The 22969-nt window shown below is 41.5% G+C and overlaps 1 protein-coding gene across 1 annotated transcript in view; it reads left to right on the top strand.

The window, feature by feature from the left end:
• Positions 1-19488, top strand: part of DNAAF9 (dynein axonemal assembly factor 9) — a 78214-nt gene extending 58726 nt beyond the window's left edge. Inside the window, exons 29-37 of the mRNA XM_065662229.1 lie at positions 1327-1364; positions 7227-7362; positions 7714-7800; positions 8848-8954; positions 9662-9736; positions 9893-10095; positions 12055-12120; positions 12903-12996; positions 14489-19488. Coding sequence (XP_065518301.1) covers positions 1327-1364; positions 7227-7362; positions 7714-7800; positions 8848-8954; positions 9662-9736; positions 9893-10095; positions 12055-12120; positions 12903-12996; positions 14489-14601 — 919 coding nt within the window. The 3' untranslated portion in view covers positions 14602-19488. The remainder of the gene's footprint in view (positions 1-1326; positions 1365-7226; positions 7363-7713; positions 7801-8847; positions 8955-9661; positions 9737-9892; positions 10096-12054; positions 12121-12902; positions 12997-14488) is intronic.
• The last annotated feature ends 3481 nt before the right edge of the window (positions 19489-22969 follow it).

The raw sequence follows: 22969 nt of genomic DNA, 5'->3' as shown, positions 1-22969 counted from the left end.
TAGTATATGTTCAGCAAACATGGAGCTAATTTCATATCTATCTCTAAAATAGTCATATTCAAGTGTTGCAATTATGCCTTTAAAATGATTTCATAAAAGTAAGTTAAAGCATTTACAGTTTTGGGAGTTCTTAGCGTCAGTTCTGTTTGTGCTAAAACTGTGCATCGCAGCTTAGAGGTGAACTCGCCAATAAATAGAAGTGTGTTCCCTAAACTTCCTAGCCGTTTTTAGAACACTAACCAACGTGCTTCTTGTGCTTTGCACTAGTCAATAAATAGATGTTATTTTACTGCTTTTTTGTCTCCATTACAAAGATTGTAAATAAATAATAAAGATTACATAAAATATTGGTGAATTGCTCCTGGAATGGTGCTTAAACTTGTTCATTCCATAATTATAGGAAACACAACTTCTATTTTTAGGTTTTTGGGGTATTTTAAGCTTAGTAATGTGTTACTGTTCATGGTATTGAGTAGTATTTACAGTAGCAGTAGCCTGCAGTCCTTTGACTAACATTGTTTGTCTCCTCAACTGCAGTAGCAATTGAAGGAAGAGGCCTAGCCTATGCTGTGGGCTATTTGTGTCTCACTTTGAAGTTTCTCCTGATAAGAACTTACCAAGTAGCCACATACTGCCAACGACAAACCTTTCAGTTGGGAAGCTTTGACGAGTTCACTGTGAGAATCAAGAAGAGTGATTTTAATGTTTGACTTGAGACTTTGCAGTCTGGAAAGTCAATATCCTTTCCTGTCTCAAAGTTCATTACTGGAGAGCTTTAGCTCTCTCATGAACCTAGGATGGAGCTCTTCCCTGTGTTGAATAGCACAACAGGGCAGGCAGAGGTAGTCGAAGAGGGACTCTGCAGCTTTTGTTTGCATGGTAAAGCTCATAAAAATAGTTGTCACTTGTCTGACGCGGTACCAGCAATTGGTATGATGTATAGAGAAAGCATTGTGCACATTGAGCACTTCCATAAAGAGTTCCCAGCATGTCTGGAAGGCACAATTCTTTAGGACAGCTGAAAATTCCTATTGTTTTAGTAGGAATTAAAGTAACGTTGAAGCTTTGCTGACTTCCTACAGTACAGAATGGATTGTGTGGTGGGAATTAGCTCTTAAATGCATTAAAGAATTAAAACCATCTACAAAACTAAGTTTTGCAGAACTGAAAGACGTAACCTGTAGGGATGTTCCAGTTACATGGAGTGAGGAAAGGGAATATGAAAATGGTTTGAATACGAAAGTATTGGCTGTCGGTGTCCAAATGAATGTAAATGCTTTACTTAACAATATCCATTCGTGACATATAAACTTCTTATTTCTTTAGGCTTCTTTTTCCCAAGTTCTTGGACCAGTGTTCACAAGGTATGTGTCACTTCTCTTGACTTTGAACTATACAGAGCAAGTAGCTGAGCCATATGGCCAAATAAATACACTGTAAATGCATATAGTCAAAGGATCATAATAAGCTCTTGGAGGTAGAAGCCATCTGTGCAGAACAGACAATCTCTGCCTACACTATTAAACATCACAGCCACCTGGAGAAGATGTAAGACTCTGGAACATGATGCAGGACTCTGGAGCATGATGCATTTTTGTTGTCCTCATCTGGAGGATGGGCTTCTTAAGACTATGGCTTAAGCTGCTTATCTTGAACTGCTGTAACTCATACTATGCTGTTAATATAGGGCAAAAATGGACTGGATTTGAGTTCTAGCATCTTTTGAGTCAGCATAAGGAAATGGAGCTTTCCTTTAATTTTAATGCTACTTTAGAAAGGGAAAAATGAGCTGGTTACTTTGTTCCCCATATCCTCCTCTTAATGCGGTGTAGAGGATCCTCACAGTGTTCATTTGACATTGCAGCAGACAAAAAAGCTCAGTTGCAGAAGAGCTGTTTCTTACCTGTATATTTAGTTTGATGTCCTGACTCTGAGATGAATCATTGGCTGCACCATCCTCCTTGTCAGGCTTGGAACTTAGAACTGGTGTTAGCCTAAGTTGGGATATCCTTCCTCCTGACATATCATCAAATAAGTTTCAAGAGCAGAAGCAAATTCGACTCTAGCACATTTACAGTTGTTTTTAACACTTGTGTAGCTGATTCACAACATTAAAACCACTATGTGGGATCTGTGCATATATATAAGAACAGATCTCTCCAGTCAGATAATCTTTATTTTGGGCAGACTATAAGCCGAGGCTGAAACTGGATAGACCAATAACAGTCGAGTTGGTTTTAAGTCACTGTTAGACTGCAGTTACTGCAGCATGACTTGCTTATCTTACGTCTTCCCAAGTGAACTGCAGGGCTGCCATTGTTGTGTTTGTATTGAAATGCAGTTGTTGGAGTCGGGTGCTGCACTTTTCTGGTGCCTGTTTAGTCTCTGTAGTGCTGTTTTGCTGCCAGAATTATGCCACCTTTTATTCATGAAGGAAGGGAGCCCAAAAGAATGAAGTTGTGAAGAAGCATGAGAGTATGAAGGTGCTATTGTATAGATCATAGAATCTTGGAATAGTTAGGGTTGGAAAAGACCTTAGGATCACCCAGTTCCAACCGCCCTGCCATGGGCAGGGGCACCTCACACTAAACCATCTCACCCAAGGCTCTGTCCAACCTGGCCTTGAACACTGTAGGGGTGGAGCATTCACAACTTCCCTGGGCAACCCATTCTAGTACCTCACCACCCTCACAGTAAAGAAGTACTTCCTTACTTGAACACTGCCAGGGATGGGGCAGCCACAGCTTCTCTGGGCAACCTGTGCCAGGGCCTCATCATCCTCACAGGGAAGAGCTTGTGCCTGAGGTCTAACCTGAACTTCTCCTGTTTCATAGAATCATAGAATAGTTAGGGTTGGAAAGGACCTCAAGATCATCCAGTTCCAACCCCCCTGCCATAGGCAGGGACACCTCACACTAAGCCATCCCACCCAAGGCTTCATCCAACCTGGCCTTGAACACTGCCAGGGATGGAGCACTCACAACCTCCCTGGGCAACCCATTCCAGTGCCTCACCACCCTAACAGGAAAGAATTTCCTCCTTAGATCCAATCTAAACTTCCCGTGTTTAAGTTTTAACCCGTCACCTCTTGTCCTGTCACTACAGTTCCTGGTGAAGAGTCCCTCTCCTTGTAGGCTCCCCTTCAGATACTGGAAGGCTGCTATGATCAGTATTTTATTCTTATTTGGAGAAAAATCTTGGTGCTACGAATTGGGGAGCTACCAAATAAATAACTATCATTATTATAGCCATGGGTGAAAATGAAGAGAGCAGGAGAAGGCTGAGAGTGAAGAATATAACAAATTATCAATAACTACTGAGAAATTCATAGTGCACAAATGCCCTTTTTGGTTTATGCCAGAATAAAACAAATAAATACTCAAATCTATCTTTTTTCGAGTCCATTTGTCCAAATATGATTGGATGAGCATTTGTCATTGTTCAAGGAGGAACTAGAAGCAGCTTAGAACAAGTATAGCTAATTCTCCTATGGTCCAAACACTGAAAGAAGGGTAGCATATTGGTGGTTAGAAGATGATTCTGGCAGTAAATGGTTTATGCATGTTGCAAGGTTTTGTCATCTAGTTTTCAGATACAAGATGTGACATTAGATAGCCCAGAGGTCTGTTTGTGTGCAGTGAATTGTTTCACATGAATAGGAACAATTTTTGTGTAAAAAGTTCTAAGAGGAAAAGTATGCTTTGAACCAGGATGGGGTATGCTCTTAAACCTTCCAGACAAATGCATGAATGTATCACAAGTAAGGTAGATAATTTACTTCTGCATAATCAAGAATTCATTTCTGATGCAACAGTAGCAATATTTCATAGAATCCTGGAATCCCGGGTTGGAAGGGACCTCAAGCATCATCTGCTCCAACCTTTCCAGGCACAGCATGACCTAGACCAGATGTCCCAGCACCCTGTCCAGCCCAGTCTTAACAGTGTCCAGCACTGGGGAGTCAACACTTCCCTGGGGAGATTATTCCAGTGGCTGCTTATTCTCGTTGGGAAATATTTTCCTCTTGGGTCCAGTTGGAATCTCCCCACCGGTAACTTGTGCCCATCACCCCTTGTCTCTCCCATGGGACTCCTTGTCCAAAGGAAGTCCCCATCTTCTTTGTAGCCACCCTTTAAATACTGGACTATGGTGACAAGGGCTCCCTGAGCCACCTTTTCTCCAGGCTGAACAGTCTCAGGTCTCTCAGCCTTTCCTCACACATTGCCCAGCCCTTGGATTGTCCTTGTTGTCCTTCTCTGCACCCTCTCCAGCCCATCCACGTCTTTTTTGTACAGCTGGGACCAAAACTGAGCCCAGTATTTTAGAGATGGCCTGACAGGTTCTGAGCAGAGTGGGATATTTAGTGAGGCATTCACTTTGAGAGATGTTTATCATACTGGCTTTGTGTGTCTTGCACCCCAATAACTACCTGGCAAATTTTGGGAGTGAGCAGACTTTCAGCCTTTTGCTGCTGCTTTCCATGTCTGTTCTATTGCATGGCTTTCTCTGTGATGAAGGGGTACCTATGCGTGTTATCAACATGACATCATTTTACATGAGTTACACTTTGCAAAGCCGCAAGGCTAACAGAAACAGATGAGGATCAGGGATAACTGGTAAGGCCTTGAGCAGAGTGACCAATTTTAGCAGTTTTGCTTTGTCTCTCCCTTGCATACTTGTTTAAACCTTTGTAAAGATCTTGCTGCCATCTGTGTGCTGTAATTTCCTTTTGTCTCCAAATATCCTTTCCTCTTCTTGCACAGAAGCTGTAAGATGACACCTCACTAGTTTAAGTAATGTACATGCCTAATTACATTGGCATCTCTTGTATATGAAGTTGTTCTACAGATTTAGACATCACCGTTGTTAAATATACCCATTATACATTTAGGAGCAAAGAGGATCTGTTATTCCTGTAAACCATACTTACTTTAAATCTATCCCTCCTGTTCCTGTAGCGCTTCCATTGAACATGCATTCCCCAGGCTGCAAATACTGTTTTCTTTACATGAATATATAAATAAGGAATTAAACAGAAGTGGGTGGTCTTCAAAATGCCATAGAAACAGAGATGACAGTGGTAATTTGAATAGAAGAGGTCAAAATTATTTGTTACTGAAGCTGTGTAGGCACCTTCCAGTTCTCAAAAGCTATTTTTCTTCTGGATTACACTACTTGTCCATCAGTTTTGTATCATAGACTGTTGCCTGCCAGCACAGGGCCAATTCTTGGTCAATACTGGCACTTGCTAGATTTATGCATAGGTGTGCATGGAGCTGAAGCAGGTTCCCTAGCTCTGAGCATCTTCTGTTACTTCCAAGCTTTGTGTGGGAGTTTATAAGCAAGAATGACAGCTAATGCCCGAAAGCTGTTCCCTTAGACAAGCAAAAATGAAGCAGAGATTGATGGAGAAAGAGCATAGGTGGTGAGCATGAGACAAGATGCACAGGTTACTGATTTCCTCAGTATTTTCTGCCTTGAATCTTTTCATTAACTGTAAGCTTTGCCAGCTTAGTCCATGATGAATTACCTGGTTTTTCTAACTGTAAATGCTTCACAGCATTTATGTTACACAGTCCTTTTACTGTTCTGTGCCAACTTCAAATGCCTAAAGGAGCTACAAGAAAACTAGAGGAGGGGCTTTTAACAGGGACCTGTAAGGGCAGGACAAAGGGGAATGGCTTTAACCTGCCAGAGGGAAGATGGAGATGTGATGAGAAAGTATAACTGTTTTTAATTAAACTTGACCTTTAAATCAGTATCAGGTTGGGGATATTAAGAAGAAAACCCCACTGCACACATAGCACACCTACAGTGTGGTTGTTGATTACCTTATTCATACTTTCCATCTTAATTGCGTGGTGTACATAATTATTTCAGGCACATTTGTGACTGAGAGTTCTATGTGTGCTTGTTGCTGTTATCCTCCCACCCCACCTCTTTCAAGAGCAACTGTGTCATAGAGAAAATATGGATATTTCCAAAATTGGATTGGAAACTTCTGGGGGAGATGAAAAAAAAAGGAAAAATATTAATGAAGGAAACTTGCTATTATTAAAATTCTATCTTGAAAGGGTCAGTGATGCAAGTGACAGTGACTGGGAGGATGTGGTATAATTTAGGCACCCCAGAAACATTTGGTAGAGAGATTTCTGTGTTGTGCAGCCTCCACAAGGAATTGTGTTCTTTAGTGACTTCTGTAAAGATAGGGAATAACTGTAAGGAGCAGGTCATGAGGTGAGCTTCATCACACATTCTGCTTTGAACAGTGATGAGTTGAGCCTGGAGAAGAGAAGACTCTGGGGAGAGCTTAGAGCAGCTCCAGTGCCTAAAGGGGCTGCAGGAAACCTGGAGAGGGGCTTGGGACAAGGGCCTGTAGGGCCAGGCCAAGGGGAATGGCTTGAACCTGCCCGAGGGGAGACTGAGCTGAGCTCTTAGGCAGAAGCTCTTCCCTGGGAGGGTGCTGAGGCGCTGGCACAGGGTGCCCAGAGAAGCTGTGGCTGCCCCATCCCTGGCAGTGCTCAAGGCCAGGTTGGACACAGGGGCTTGGAGCAAGCTGCTCTCGTGGAAGGGGTCCCTGCCCGTGGCAGGGGGTTGGAACTATAGGTGATGCCATCTTCAAATCTTGGAAAGCTTTTGCTTAGGAAGAGTAACCATTTCTTCAATGAAATCATTGGCACTAGGTGCAAGGTGAAGGCACATTTAAGTCTGGAAAAGCTGAGCCTTTTCAGGAAATGGCGCTCAGGACAAATAGTGATCCCATTGTTTTTCTCTGTTATCTTTTTTGATGCCTTGAGTTCAGTCTTGCTGTGAGAGTGCCATTTTGGGGTCTTTCTTTAAATACAGAGACAAAACCCCCAAACCCTTCTCTTATTTTTGGAATTGACAACTGTCAGAGTCCAGAATACTGATTTTTAGCTGTTTAACCAATCCTTCTACACACTGAATTTGCCAGAGGCTTTAAACCTTAGTGTTTGTCATTAAATTCTTCCTCAAATTGATTCTTGTATGAACTTACTGTTTTAATTAATAGGTTTTTGTGATTGATTGAGTCTAAATTGCTTCTGTTAGATGAAACATTCCTTGCTTGTTGTTCTCATTAGTAACTTTAATGTAGTGGGATGGAAGGAAAATAAGAGGAGAATGTCTGTTACATCACTTAATTGTTTAGCAGTCACTGTTGCATACCTGACTTCTGTAAACCATCCTCTGATCTCCTTTCACAGGCCTGGTGAGTAACGTGGTTTTTACAAGTCACGCTACCGAGCAGAAGCATCCGCTCCTCGTGCAGCTGCAGAGCCTCATCAGAGCAGCAAATCCTGGTGTTGCCTTCATCTTGGCTGAAAATGGAGTTGTGACTAGGTAATGTTGATCACTGTCTAGTAGTTGTCACTTGGGGCAGGTTAGGACGCTTAAAAACCTGTATTCTCTTGTTTTACTCTGGTAACTTACGCAAAGAAGATTCAGTTTCTTCTTAATTGCTTCTCATGCAAAAGGCAGCTTCCCTTTATTTTATAGTTGTATAAATATAGGTTTTAGGAAACTTTATTTGTTAGCAGAGTATGACTTAGGTTACTGTCATACTAAGGGAAAAATACTCTTACTGTGACTAAACTACTCTTTACTGTGACTGATGCTCTGTTTTATGTAAGTAGCATGCAGATAGCAACCATTTTATTGAACTGAAGAATCTTCATCTTTATCTCTTTATAGGAATGAGGACATTGAATTAATTCTCTCAGAAAGCAGTTTTTCAGATCCTCAGATGATGAGAGCTCGGTATTTGATGTATCCTGGCTGGCAAGTATCTAGGCTGAGAACTATTACAACTATTTTTCTAATTAACTTGAAGATTAAGAAGTCTTACTAACTTAATTTTTATGTTTTTATCAAGACTACTCATTTGGAACAAGCAATAGCTTTATAAATCACTTTTAAAAGAGAGCTGATGAGTTTGCTTAGTAGATACACGATTGCTGTCCTTTTATGGGGAAAAGGATCTTTTCTGGACACCATTTAAATGAATGGCAAAATTACTGTTGCTTTTCAGAAGAATAGAAAAGAACCCTCTGGGAATAAGCTGGGAAGGATTGGGATGGGTGAGGTCAATAATGACTGGAGTAATTTCATTCTGACAGCTATTCAGCCTTACTGGAATGAACTTGCTATGTCAGCCTAGCTATTAGCAGGGCAATTATTCATAAACCCCAGCAACGTTACTGACAGTCTTGGCAGAGGTGGAGGCCACAGTAATACGTGATACCAAGCTTGCCATTTAATACTGAGTGATATTTTGCATGGTTCAGGGTTCTTTACACATCTTGTTGCAGTTATCTGTGCTGCACCTATTTGGCAGAAAATACAAACCTGTCAGGCTTCATAACTGCTGCCTGACTGGTTTCTCGTTAGGTTTATAGTGCTGGAAGCACGATTTATTTACCATGCCTTGCCAGCCCTGTGTGTATGTATATCTTTATTCATAATGCTTGCTCAAAATTGGATGCAAGTAAAGCACCTGAAGTAAATTGGCACAAAACTCTGGATGTCAGAGCTGCTTGTGGATTGTGGGAGCCAGAGGGAGAGGGAGAAAGAAGGAAAAGAAAGTATTTAAAGCTTTTAGACAACTGTTAATCTATTTGATAATCATAGAATGGTTTGGGTTGGAAGGAACCTTAAGATCATCTAGTTCCAACCTGCTGCCATAGGCAGGAGCACCTCCTGCTAGACCAGATTGCTCAAAGCCCCATCCAAAAAGATGCAAAAAGAGCATCATTGGAGTCCTGGGTGCTTTGAACAACCTAATACTGTTAATATCCCAATAGTAACACAATATTAATTGTCTTTAAGGTATGAAGGCAAATATGGAGCCGGGTCTGTCTTCCCTCCAATGGTTCAGATCTGTGTATGGTTCAACCGTCCTCTAGAAAAGACAAGATTCGTGACCAAATGTAAAGGTACAGCTGAACTTTGACTGAGTTGATTGAAATCCAAGTTGGAAATACTGATGAGTAGAGGGGAAGGAAGGCACTGACGTAGCACAGTTATTTAATTACTGCTGAAGTAAACTTCTAATTGAAAATTCAGCTTTCCTTCCTTCAAGTACAGTAAATCATCCTCTTTAGTGTCTGCTCTGGGAAAATGACCCATGATTTTGTTCAGCTGAGAAGCTAATTTAATTTGGGGTTTCTAGAGACACTTATCTTCATATGTTAGCTTTTTATTTTGTGTTTAATTTTATTTGGTGGTGTTGAAATAGTTTATAAGTGACCATTGGCTTCTACTTTTTATGCCAAATAATGCTTTGTAGTTACTAGAAAATAGGCTCAACTCTATGTTAGGCTGCTAGAGTAGATATATATAATCATGTCTTTCCTTCTTTCCATAGCAAAACAGTGTTAAGGAGCACCAGTTTACTTTCCATACACACTGTAAGCCTTCATTAAGCCAAACACATGGTATTTCCCACCTACCCCATAGCAAAGAAATGAGAACATACAGAGATTGCTCCCTGGAATTAATAGAGATGTTATGTAGTGGGGCTCTGGAGGGCACTGCAGCTTTGGGATGTGCATTAGAGACCTGTAGTATAGGTTTGACCAGAAGCTAAACCAAGAAGAAGGAAAATAAGTGAGATAATCTGTTTGTCTTCTGTTTCAAACAGCGATTAAGTCATTGCTCAAGCCAAGTCCTTTCTCTGGAAACATTTATCACATCATGGGCAAAGTTAAGTTTTCAGGTAAGGGCAAATTACTATGTAGGCATTGTCTTGTGATTGCATCTCTGTATATGAACACTTTTTAATGGACTGTATTCTTTCTACACCAACGTGTTGATGTTAAAGTAGATCAGCACTTATCAAGACGTTTTCTTTCTTGCCTCTTCTCCTTCTTAGATTCTGATAAAGTGATTGAAGTCTGTCACAACACATCATCTAATTCACTAAGCCTTGTGCCTGTTCAGGAGGGGCCAACTCCTCCTGATTCAAGAGGTGATAACAGAGACTGCAGCAGTCAACAGGAGTGCTTCCTTGTGTTCGTTGGCTGCTCTCTTAAGGAAGAGGATATAAAAGACTGGCTCAGAGAAACAGCAAAACAGGTTCGTGGGCATGCTTATGTTTGTTGAGTGTGATCTATTTTGCATTTCTTACCAACAAAAGGAAGATTCTGAGTGTCTGGATGAAACTTGGTGGGGGGGTTAAAATCTCCTTTCTCTTCTACCAAGGTATGTATGATTCCAGGGTGTAAATGTGTTTCAGAAAGAGGAGTAATAGTTTGCAAATGTGCATTGTAATTTGTGTATTGTTTTAATATCTGCTACAGCTTATGCATGGATTGAGCTGCTCTTGAACACTTGGGCAAATGGAGTATGTCCAGAATAAACACAAGATGATTTAGCTGAGATGTGATTGCTAAAAAACTGAAGTGTAGTACAAAATAAATCTTCCTGAAGTACCTGAACGCTTCAAAGCTGAAAACTTGTTTTGATTCACTAAATTAAACTCTATTGGAATTAATCCACTGAAATAGAGGGTAGTTCTTTTCATTTTTGTCTGGCTTAATTTGTCAAGTGTGCAGCTATGTTAAGACTTTCTGCATGGCTAATGTACCCAGGCAATAGAAGTTGAAGTAGAGAACATGGAATATGCACATCCTAAGAAGCCTAGAAGGCATATTTTGCAGCTTTGGTTCTTGCTAACTTCACACAGTGAGTAGTTCAACCTGACCAGGAGTGCAGGACAATATGGTTCACTGCTACATAGCCAGGTAATAGCAGCAGGCATTCACCAGGCTGCCCATCAGGGTCTTAAGAAGTTGAGTCCTGATTCAGAAATACACTTGGACAGAAACTGTTCAACCATGCAAACGGCATATTTTAGCATTCTAGTTGGAACATGAGCCTATAGTTCCAACTGTGCCTTTTGGTGATGCCATTTTGGAACATTTATTACTTAAAATGCTCATGGTTACTTTATGGCTTAGGATTTGCAGAGTATCTCTAGAAAGTTGTGTAGGAAGGGAAAAAGTTTCCTTCAGATCTTTGTTGGAGCTGTTTCTAAGCATCTTCAGGTTCTTCCCTCTGTTCTCCTGGCAGGTTGTTACTTGAAGTACACATTTTCTGTGATGATATCTCATACTCTGTACATATCACATGGGTAATAGAGGGAGAGAAATGCTTTTGGCATGTAAGGAAGCTCACTATGCGATACTATTTTAAGTTTATGAAAACTTGGAGCTAAAATGCTATCTCAAGTGTGAAGCTGAGCAGTTGAAGACTACAAATAGTCTTTGCACAGTCTCACTATTCATGGCTAATTCAGGGTTTCAGATTGTTCTGAGAATTACTGCATGCTACTTGAAAGAAATGAGGCATAAAACTCCTCAGACTAAAAACTAGGTTGTTTTTCTGTTCCTGTGCCAGTTTTCTTCACTTTTTTTCAATAAAGCCTTATTGAAATTGTGTTCTTTAAGATACTTTTAGAATTTGACATTTCTGCAAGTGCTTTATGTAAGATCACTTGATTTTTACTTTTGTTTGCAGAACAAAGTTGAGTGCATTGATATAACTGAATAATTATCTCTAGAAACCCAATTTTATAATACATGCTATTAAAAGGAGTACGTGTATGCTGGGCTTGGGCATAATAACGTGATCATAGATTTCACTACCATTATCTGCAGTTTTAAGAAAGAAATTTTCTGGTTTGTGATTTCGGTTTGGGTTTTTCCTGTTTGTTTTTTAAATGCAATGAAACTGTAGGATTATATTGTCACTCATAAGGTGTGCATGTATATAGAATCATAGAATGGTTTGGGTTGCAAAGTACCTTCAAGCTCATCCAGTTCCAGCCCCCTGCCACGGGTAGGGACCCCTTCCACTGGAGCAGCTTGCTCCAAGCCCCTGTGTCCAACCTGGCCTTGAGCACTGCCAGGGATGGGGCAGCCACAGCTTCTCTGGGCACCCTGTGCCAGCGCCTCAGCACCCTCGCAGTAAAGAATTTCTTCCTTATCTGTCTGTCTATGTATCTGTCTAGCTGAGGTCTAATTCTTCCTACAGAAACCTCAGAGGAAAGCCCTGAAAACCAGAGGAATGTTAACCCTTCAGGAAATAAAAAACATTCACGTAAGTAGAAGCAATTAATAGCGAGCCTTTCTTTTGGCTTATTTTTTTTAATATGCATTTGTATGATAGAGCACCTCCCATACCTGCCCCAACAAGTGTGCTCAGCACTAAATTATTACGGCACTTACTGTCTGTTGATATACTTGAAACACAACTGAGGCTGTCCAGGAGGCATTTGAGATATAAATCTTGGTGTTATCTCAGTGCTTCAAGTTAGCTCTGAAAAGTAGGGGGAGGGTGCTGTAGAATCATCCCAGACTGGTTTGTGTTGGAAAGGACCTTAAAGCTCCTCCAGCTCCAACCCCTGCCACGGGCAGGGACCCCTTCCACTGGAGCAGCTTGCTCCAAGCCCCTGTGTCCAACCTGGCCTTGAACACTGCCAGGGATGGGGCAGCCACAGCTTCTCTGGATGTTGGACAAGTGCATGCTTTTGGTTACTGTAATGGTCTTTCCCTGTGTTTTCTCCCTTTTCTGTGCTGTGCAGGTTAGGATCCCAAATGCCTAATCCTGCCCTCATCAACTGCCTTTTGGTTGTAAGAGCTGGAATTGGGTTCCTAAGAGTTTGGCACGGCTATGGCTAGTGTTGCTGCCCAGAACTCCCTTAGTCTCTATGGTTGTCATTTCTCATGCTGTCTTTTATAGCCAGGAGCCATACCTTCCTCCAAGGCTGTTAAATTCCTTCTGCTGAGATTTTCTTTCATCTATTTAAGTTTGTGAGGACTGTCTTTAAGCAATTCTGGGCTTTAAATGTTTAATGTATGCTGTATTCTTTCTTAATATAGGTGAAACGCCACTTGGATCCGCTTCCAGCTGGTTATTTTTACAACGGGACTCAATTTGTGAATTTTTTTGGTGACAAAATGGATTATCATCCATGTATCCTTTAAAATGTGGGGTTCTTTTTGGTGAGGGTTTTTAGGTAGGCAACAGGCTATGCAAATCTGAAATGCAGAGTGTCTAAGCAGATGATATGGTAAAGAGCCAGTTTGATTTGCAGGTGGTAATGTGAAGTAAAAAGTTTAGTTCCTTCAGTCTGTGCATGGCTACTTGCCATTCCGAGCTAACTGTTAAAACACTTCAGAGATAGGATCTAAAAAGCAGAGTAGAACCAACCAAACAATTCCCCAACTGTACATGAGCTCACACAGAGCATAATTTATGGACCACAGCTTGTCAAAGAAATCCTTTTCAAGCCAAATAGTGCTGTAATATTGCATAATGCCTGGTCATGACTAATAAAACTTCCAAATGAATATAATCTTGTGTGCAGGCATGTGCGTGCACACACTCAAGTCAAAACAATGGGGGTTCTTTTAGTTTTTACTACAGAATCCTTTTCTTCTGCCACATATTTTGTGGTGAAGCTGATGTTCAGTGATTGCTCTCATTTTGTATGAGGGAAACCTTAGTAGATGCACTGCAGGAATGTTCTGAACAGGGTGTTCAGAGTTAGGTGGAGAGGTGTATCTTTTTGTTATCACTTTTAAAACTCAATCAGGTAAAAACCTTATTTTAAACCCGCTTCATCTTAGCAGTGATTTACTGACCAATTTGTGGCATATACACACTTGCAAATGCACTGTCCTTGCTGGTCTTGTTTAGTGTCAGTGGACAGAGCACGAGCTAAAGGTAAAGTAGGATCTTCTGCATTTCTTTCCAGAGATTATTTTTATTTAAACCTGATCACGTTTCTGGTTTTGGCAAGAAACACCACAATAATACTAATGTTCCAGTGGATTCCCATTCTCCTTTCTTGTTTTCATAACTTCCCATTGTTTTTTGTCTTTGTTCATTATCATTTTCAAATTTGGTTTTCTATTCCGAGTTTACTTTTCACTTTATCTTGGACAAACTTCACAAAAATCCAAGTGGATTCTGTGATTCTGTTTTGGAATAAGACCAAACAGTTGTTTTCTGTGTCTGATGGGAGAATTTTAACTTTGAAACCACCTCCTACTCCTGGTAGAGCGTCAGAAAATAGTCTTAATAGTGCACTTTGACTTCAGTATTCACCATCTTGGTGTCTGGCAATAAAAGATACAGGCACTGGTTGACCACTTTGGGATGATTTGAATGTGGGGCAGAGATTTTTAGACTTCCACTTAACCGAAATAGTTGTAAACATCTGCAAACCTTCTGTAGTTTTGCTGTTCTTATATTCTTCCTCTTGATTGGGAAATGTCTATTGTGCAACTCCTTTATTTCCCAGTAATACAGAGTAGTTGTGGTTAGGTCTGACTGTGGGACTCCCAGAAGGTAATGCATTGGTTTTCTGCTTTCAGTAAGTGTCCCTAAACTGACTCCTCCTTCCAACCTGTATGTTCTTTGCCATTTGTATCAATGTTTTTCCTTAATGTTTCAAAATCAGTGATGGACCAATTCATGAACGATTACTTGGAGGAAGCCAACAGGGAGATAGAGAAGTACAACAGAGAACTAGAAGAACAAGAGTATCATGATCTCTTTGAGCAGAAGACATAAGCATGTGTGTTGGGTGCATTTTCTGAATCACCTACTGTCAGTAACCAAAAATGCTGTTGTCCTTGCTAGAAAATTAAGTGTAATGACAGTTTTCAGCACTCCTTTTAAAACTTAAAGAGATCATTCCTGTAAGGTTGGCATTTTAATATGGTAACTGCTTAGCTGTTTCTACTGTCAGGTTTGCTTCCACTTCACCTTAATTCCAGACTGTAAAAAGCATCACTTGGAATCTCTGGCTAGTAGTGGAAACTTATGTAAAAGAAGAAGAAGAAGAAGAAAAGAAGCAAAACTGTATTTCCTAATAGGTCAGAATGTAATAATGGAATTGGTCTGTCATGCAGGTAATCAAACCACTTTAATCTCTGGGTGTCCCTTGAAGCTTGTTGCACAGGAGCAGTGGGATCAGTATGTGGAATTGGGGGATGTTCCTAAAGCGAGAAATGGGGGAACGTTTAAAACACTCGGAAGAGTACCCAATCCCACAGCTGTTACGGTGTTCCCTAAGCAAGAAATGGGGGAATGCTTCAAAAACTTGGAATAGTGTTAATCCCACTGCTGTTACAGTGTTCCCAAAGCGCGAAATGGGGGAATGCGTCAGAAACTTGGAATAGTGCTGATTCCACAGCTGTTAGGTTGTTCCCAAAGCAAGAAATGGGGGAACATGTAAAAAACTCAGAAAAGTACATAATCCCACTGGTGTCAGGGTGTTCCCAAAGCGAGAAATGGGGGAATGCTTCAAAAACTTGGAATAGTGCTGATTCCACAGCTTTTAGGGTGTTCCCAAAGCGAGAAATGGGGGAACAGTTAACAAATTTGGAATAGTGCTAATCCCACTGTTGTCAGGGTGTTCCCAAAGCGAGAAATGGGGGAATGCTTCAAAAACTTGGAATGGTGCTAATCCCACTGCTTTCAGGGTGTTCCCAAATTGAGAAATGGGGGAACAGTTTAAAGACTTGGAATAGTGCTAATCCCACTGCTGTCAGGGTGTTCCCAAAGCGAGAAATGGGGGAACACTTAAGAAACTCAGAAGAATCCCTTAATCCCACTGCTGTCACAGTGTTCCCAAAGCGAGAAATGGGGGAACCTGTAAAAAAACTCAGAGGAGTGCTAATCCCACAGCTGTGAGGCTGTTCCCAATGCGAGAAATGGGGGAAACAGTTAACAAACTCGGAAGAGTACCTAATCCCACAGTTATCACAGTGTTCCCAAAGTGACAAATGGGGGAATACTTCACAAACTGGGAAGAGTGCCTAATCCCACTGCTGTCAGGGTGTTCCCAAAGCAAAAACTGGGGGAACACTCAGGGATCTGCATTTTTCTGAGGCCCTCGTGTGTCTCAGCACCTCTGCACAGTTTGAACCTGCAGTTGAAATTATGGCTTGTCTAAAGCAAAGATGTTCATAGATTTCAGGGTGAAACGAGGTAAGTGGAGAGATACCTTGTTTTCTACCCAGTTATTGGTGTGCTAGAAAATACATGGCATGAGTGCTGGTAATCTGCAACTTGCTGTTGCTTAGAAGCTTATCTCTGAAGGCTTATTTCAGCACAAGAAGACTTGAGCAGAGCAAGAGACAAGGGAGATTCCGAAGCTGAAGATTTCCTTGTTGTGAAAATGACTTATTTCCAAAGGTAAAAAATATCCGAAGATACACTTGAAGTATGGAAAGAACTTGCTTGTGAAGCTTTCAAAAGAATTTGCAGGTCGTAGCATTTCACTAAACTGATGCACCAGGTTTTAAGGACTTTACAAGAGAACCTTAATAGCTTACTAAATAATATAATAGGAATTCTGGCAACTTGTCCTTTAACCTAATTTGCTACAAATTTCAGTGAGATTTCATAGCTCACCACTGAAGGATTATAAGGTAACCCAGCAGCTACTTAAAGGTAATTATTGAAGCCTATTTGAATAACCAGATTATTGTAGCATGCTGTGTGTTCAGAATGTAGTCCAACAGTCCAGGAGGAACTCTTTATTTTCATGTTCCTTTGCCTTAGGAACAGCTCAATCTGTTAATGCAACTGCAACTTTTTAGTCAGATGTATGCAATGCAGTAAGAAGTGGGTTGAGTAATACCTTACAGTACACTTAAAATACTTGTAACATGTCCATGCAGTCTCTTTCTGTGGCAGGAAAGTGGGATTTAACTCCTGCCATCAAACCTAAGGCTAGATATAGTTTTATGCCTTCCTTAAGAGATGTATTTTTTACCTTTGGAATATGAAATGGCTGAAATTTCAATAACTGAAACACCTTTTAGGTAGACTTTCAGTCCACGTTGCTACTAGCTGCCTCGGTGCCTGCGCTGTGGTAGTTGCACAGCACAGAGGTGGAATTCCAGGTGCTGCAGGTTGGGATCTAGCTGTTGGTAAGGTTTCGTTCCTAGCTTTCCTTCTAGATTTAAGAAGCTGTCTGAATTTAAGAGTTAATTTTCATTTTGATTTTGCACACCACGAGACTTTATAAACTACTTGTATCCTGTTGAAGTACAATTAAAAGCCAGCGATTAGTTTGTGTTCCTAGGTTTTGTGGGGTAGCCCATGTTACAGGTATAGAGCATCATGATAAGGCTCGTGAGTTTATCTATGCATGGCTATACTTTAGTCTTAAGATACTGTAGTGCCTGGTAGATAAGTGTAGCTAGCAGTGAATTGGGGGGGCTAGCAAGTGGTTTACAAACTAAGTACAATTGGTTGCATGTAACTGTTGATCAAACCAGGATTATTAGAATAGAAAATCCTGGTCGTAACACTGCAATAAAAAGGGGCATTAGAAAATTCTTCACAAATTCTAGTTCTTTACCAGTAAACTTAGTGTAAACCCAGTGTGCTCCTTTCCAGTCCAAGTTATCTAATCCGCAAAGCCATATTTCTAGACTAGTGGTATGACTATGTAACGCTGGAAGAAACACCAGTGGTTGGGACCATGGGCATGTTGTTGATGCTTCGTCTCAACTCCTAAGTCAATATCAGAGTAGATTTAAGTGCAATTGACCAATAGATGAAGATACTGTAGCTTATTTTGCTCTGCTGAACTCTTTTTAAGAACTCCTATTTGTGCAGCTCTCAAAATGAAATGTTGAATGGGGCTGATGCATCCGGGGCTGGTGGAACAAGTCCTGTTAAATTAGGAGATGCCCTATGAACAAAAAAGAAATGAGTATTCCAAAATTGGCTGCTACTGTGCAAATGGAGCTGTTCCTTAAAAACTGAAGCAGCCGAGCTCGGAACAAAGGCCTAGTATACTTCTATACTGTACTGCATGCTATATGGTAATAGCTGTGTATTAAGAAGACCTTTCACCATACTGGTACTATTTCAATTCATATATTTTGGTATGGAAAGAAATTGATTACCTCAATTACTGGTGGGTTTTTTTTTTCCTTAGTTTTTAACTGTGACTTTAAAACAGGGAAAAAAAGAGATACCGAAAGAGTGAAACTGTGACAATGATATCCTTTAAACGTAGTAGTGCCTTGCAGGTGACCCCATTTATTCCTGAAGCATACAATAAATGGGCGTCATGGGTTGTATTGCTTGCACCCACTTTTTGGTTTTTAAAGGAAAAACGGTTTTGGTGAAAGGACTTAAAAATTAACCTAGTGAAAGAATATTAGCACAAATGGTTAAACTGTATTAAAGAAAACTCTTTGAGGACTACAATGTGTAAATGCCTGATGCTGCTGATAGTTTAAGAGCAGTTGCTGATTATCTCGGAGTTCCTTCTAACAATCAGCAGCACTTTGTTTTTGTAGAAGAGGGTAACTTTTGTACTCTGGTGGGAGAGTTTATACTGTACCAAACCCCATCTATAGGGTAATCTGGTTTCCTCAGTCTTAAGGTGAGGATCGAGATACTTCTAGTTTTGAAACTCTTTTTAGCTACTGTAAAACTATTAAAACCAACTAAAAGCACCATTTCTACGCCACAAATGTTTGGATACAGAAGAAGTGCCATTACACTGTTCCTTTCTGTTCACTGTATTCTGGAAATTGGTGACAGTATCGTTGTGTCCAGGCATTTCTGATCTGGTGAAGAAATGCTGAGAGTCCTCAAGGGGTTTACGTGCTTTGCTGACCTTCATGTTAGCAGCTTGTGGTGGTGGTTTTGTTATTTTCCTCACCAAGAATGAGTGTGATCAGGAGTTACTGAAGTTATAGGGAGAACAAAATGTGATAAACTTAAGAGAGGAACGTGTGCAACTGGATTCACGCTGCAATCTCGGAGTCTTTTATCTTTAAGCTGTGCAATTTGGTAGTAGTCTGACTTTACACTTTGCAATTAACAGAAGGGATTGCAGGGAGGAGTTAAGTTGCACCTAAAAGTTCCCTAATAAGTTTTCTTTTTTTATTATTATTATTTTTAATTGAAACTTTTCTGAATTTGCACAGATTTAAGCTCTGGAATACGTTGGTATTCTTAAAAGGGAAAAAAAAAAACAACCCAATTGCAACTAGTAGAGTGAATTGTAAACTGTGAGTTGGTAGAACCGCGTTGTTGATCTCATTTTAGATTGTTTAAAGATGTACCTCAGAAAGCTAGTGAGAAACTGCTTCGTTTTGACACAAGGGTCAGATACTCGTGTAACACTTCTCACTTTACAATGTGCCAAAATTCACTTTTATACTAGTTCTCGATGCTTTAATATTTGCAACTTTAAGTTAAGAACTTGTCTTTACAAACACTACTGTAACTTCAGTTAAACTGAACGGTGTGATTGAAGCTTTTTGCCTATCGTATTTATTACACGACTTGATCCAGTAAATATAAAATTACCTTTCCATTTATTTTTGTATTGTTTTACATGTTTATACCTGCAGTTTTGTGTGACTTTTACACCTGTAACTCAGATGTGATGGAAGGAACCAATAAACAGTGTCCATCTGCCGTCGGTCTTTGACTCCTTTAATCAACTATTTCCTAAACTTGAACTTTTAAGCTTTTAAAGCAGTTTTCTTCTCAAATTTGACACTTTTCTAAGCTGGTGGAAAGGTGACTGGTTTATATTCAAATTATATTGTGAAGAATTAAGGATTTAAGGTTGATTTTTGTTTTTTGAGCGGAGGGTTTATTAAGCTGCAGTTTTAAGTTTAGACCTTATTTTTCTGTGTTTCTGATTGAGTAAAATGGAAAACTCGGGACAAGGAAGAGGATGCTCCCACTTTGGGGAGACCCCCCCTGCAGTCCTTATCCAGCTCTGGGGCAGCAGCACAAGAGGGCCGTGGAGCTGTTGGAGCGAGGCCAGAGGAGGCTGGAACTGGATGTGCTTTAAGGTCCCTTCAACTCAAATCAGGCTGGGATTCTACAAGTCAGGAAGAGCAAAACCCTCAACTGATACAAAGATTAAAATGCTTTTCAAGGCAATTGGTGATGGGGATGCCTGCTCCTCGAGTTTCATTCCCAAAGAGAGATCAGTTAGATTTTTCTGGATAAATCTTATCCCTCGAGTCAGGGATTCAAGTCCTGTTCCTTGGTCTCAGTTGTCTAAACTTGTTGAGTCTGGTACTATCTGCGGAGGTTTCCATTCTGCTTCATTTTACGCAAGCTCCGCTACCTTCCAGTGTAAATGCCTCTGGAATGTCTTAGCCTACATGTCCATAGCTTCATAAATTAAACTCACTTCATTAGAGTAATGAATTCACAACAGGAATTGCACATAAATGGAGCACTTGCCAATTGAATAGCTCTGGGTTTGGCTCCCATTGTACATTTTCAACAAGGTGCTTGTGTGATCTCTCCTATTGAATTCGCTTAAAATAAACCTTCGGGGTAGTTTGATGTCTTGGTAGGAAAGAAAACACCCAATGGGCAAGGCCTGGAGGATTTCAATAGCTTTATTGCTCCAGGACAGGCAAAAAAAAAGCATGGAAAGTAAAATCTGGGTGAGCCATTCACGGCTAGGAAATCACTGAGCACACAATGTATTGTATAGATCACTGTAAACCCGCCCGACACGAGTAAAACAGGAAACTTCTAATAGTGAAAATTGAGCCTTCAGTTAACCCCACCAAAACTCTTCTATTTTCTCTGTGTTATCAAAGTTAGTTCAATATTTGCTTTATATACATCCTGTTCCGGACTTTGACTCCTCTATATAGCGTACCTTCCTGCCTTCTAATATCTGATTTATTATATACCCGTTTCTCTTCTAAAGCTTGAGCTTTGCCTGCTTTAACTCTTTATCTTGTCTGCAGAGCTGGTTTTGCCCACAGTCTTTTCCTTGCACCTCTGCTTTGTGAAGCACTGGAGAAAGAGTAACTGAGGAGCTGGAGAAGCAGGGAGGCGATAGGGATGGTGAGGATGGGTTGCAGGATCTTGTGGAGAGAGATGCACAGTATCGAGGGTGGCTTGTGTGTGTTAAATCAGGAGCTGGGTGGGTTTGCTGGGTTGCCTCTGAAGTCAAAGGGGTGCAAACGTGCATTATGTGCTCAGTGTCCTGCTGCTGGAGCTTGGACTGTAGGAGCACAGGCGAAAGCAGGTCCTAGCCCCATGTGTCCACCTTCTACCTCAGTCTCCTCTTCCCCAACACCCAGCGCTGGACGTGGAGGCTTCATACACCATCCCAGCAGTGGTGTTTGGATGGGGATCACTGCCTTCCCAGTGCTCTGGGGCTATTGGATGTCTGATTCTATTCACAGGCTTCACCTCATCGCAGGGACATGTGGAGGAAGCGCTTTGCTCGAGGTCAGGAGGGATGTCAGCAGCAGACAGGGAAGGTCCCAGAGGCTGGTTTGATGCCGAAGACTGTTGAAAGATGTGCTTCCTGTGCAACAATAGAGAGTTCTGTTGTATTTCCCCATGGAACCTCTCGAGATAAGGGCTGAAGTTCATCCTGTACCAGCAGACACATCCCTTCTCCCTTTGTTGGCACAAAGAGCACAAAGACAGAATTAGCCTCTTCTATGCCTGGTGCTGTCAGAGGTGACCTGCCCCTTTCTGGTGTGGTCCATCCTTGAACGGACCACCAGGATGCTGTGCATCTACTGAACGCATGTCTTCATGTGCACTGGTGACCGCAGATGCTGTTAGAAGTTGCAATGGATAAATGACTTCTGCTTTAGGATACAGTGAGAGACTTTAAATTTCAGGAGAGAAGTTAAGAAATGGCTTGCTGATCCTGGCCTTGGTTGGCCCTGTGTGCAGAGAAAGAAGGCAGCAGCAAACATGCTCGCAGGGAAGCAACCTCACATCCTACCAGGTCTTTCAGGTAGTGGTGCAGGCTGGGGCAGGCTTGCAAGAGTGGCTGCTCTTGGCTTTCTTCTGGTGAGCAATGGTTAGCACCCTAATGGTGGATGGCTCGGATCTCTTTCCTCTGCTAAAGTAGCCCAGTTATGTGAGCTCTTGAGACCTTCCTTCAGACCCAGCTGAGGTTGGCGAGGGGCTCAGAGGTGTTATGGAGAATGGCAAAGCTACAAACCATTCCTTAAGGCAGAAGCTCTTCCCTGTGAGGGTGCTGAGGCGCTGGCACAGGGTGCCCAGAGAAGCTGTGGCTGCCCCATCCCTGGCAGTGCTCAAGGCCAGGTTGGACACAGGGGCTTGGAGCAAGCTGCTCCAGTGGAAGGGGTCCCTGCCCGTGGCAGGGGTTGGAGCTGGATGAGCTTTAAGGTCCGTTCCAACCCAAACCATGCTGGGGTTCTATGAATGTGAGATATGGGGGACCAGTAATTTCATGGTCGTACCTGATTTGGGTTGGAAGGGACCAATGGAGATAATTCTCTACATAGCTACTTATACAGCTTCTTACTTACTTACTACTTACATAACTATTTCTTTATGGCTGACTTTGTTTAAACCACGACAACCTTGTACAGAGAATATAGAGAATATAACTACCCAGCACCTTGTAATGATGTTAGCATGAGGCCAAGCCCAGATCAATTCACCCAAGCAAGGAAAGACTCTGCCTTGATTTCCCTTGCAGGAAAACCCAATGGTGCTGCTTTGCTGGGTTTGGGAAGGAAAAATGTTGGGATTCGTTGCTAGAATTGAGGTAGGAGCCTGCCTTGGTGGTGCCTTTTTGGGATAGACATAGAGTCACAGAGTGGTTTGGGTTGGAAAGGATCCTAAGAGTTCCAGGCGGTTCCAACCCCCCTGCCATGGGCAGGGACACCTCACACTAAACCATCCCACCCAAGGCTCTGTCCAACCTGGCCTTGAACGCCACCAGAGACGGAGCATTCACAGCTTCCCTGGGCAACCCATTCCAGTGCCTCAGCACCCTCACAGTAAAGAATTTCCTCCTTATATCCAATCTAAACTTCCCCTGTTTTAGTTTAAGCCATCACCCCTTGGCATGACATGACAACCCAGAGCAGCAGTGAAGGGCAGAGCTCACCTCCAGCTGGAGGAAAGGAAACCAGAAATGTTG

Source organism: Lathamus discolor, chromosome 1, assembly GCF_037157495.1.
Source record: "Lathamus discolor isolate bLatDis1 chromosome 1, bLatDis1.hap1, whole genome shotgun sequence".
Lineage (NCBI taxonomy): Eukaryota > Metazoa > Chordata > Aves > Psittaciformes > Psittacidae > Lathamus > Lathamus discolor.
Note: the sequence above shows the minus strand (reverse complement) of the source record. Positions and strands in the feature narration are given on the sequence as shown.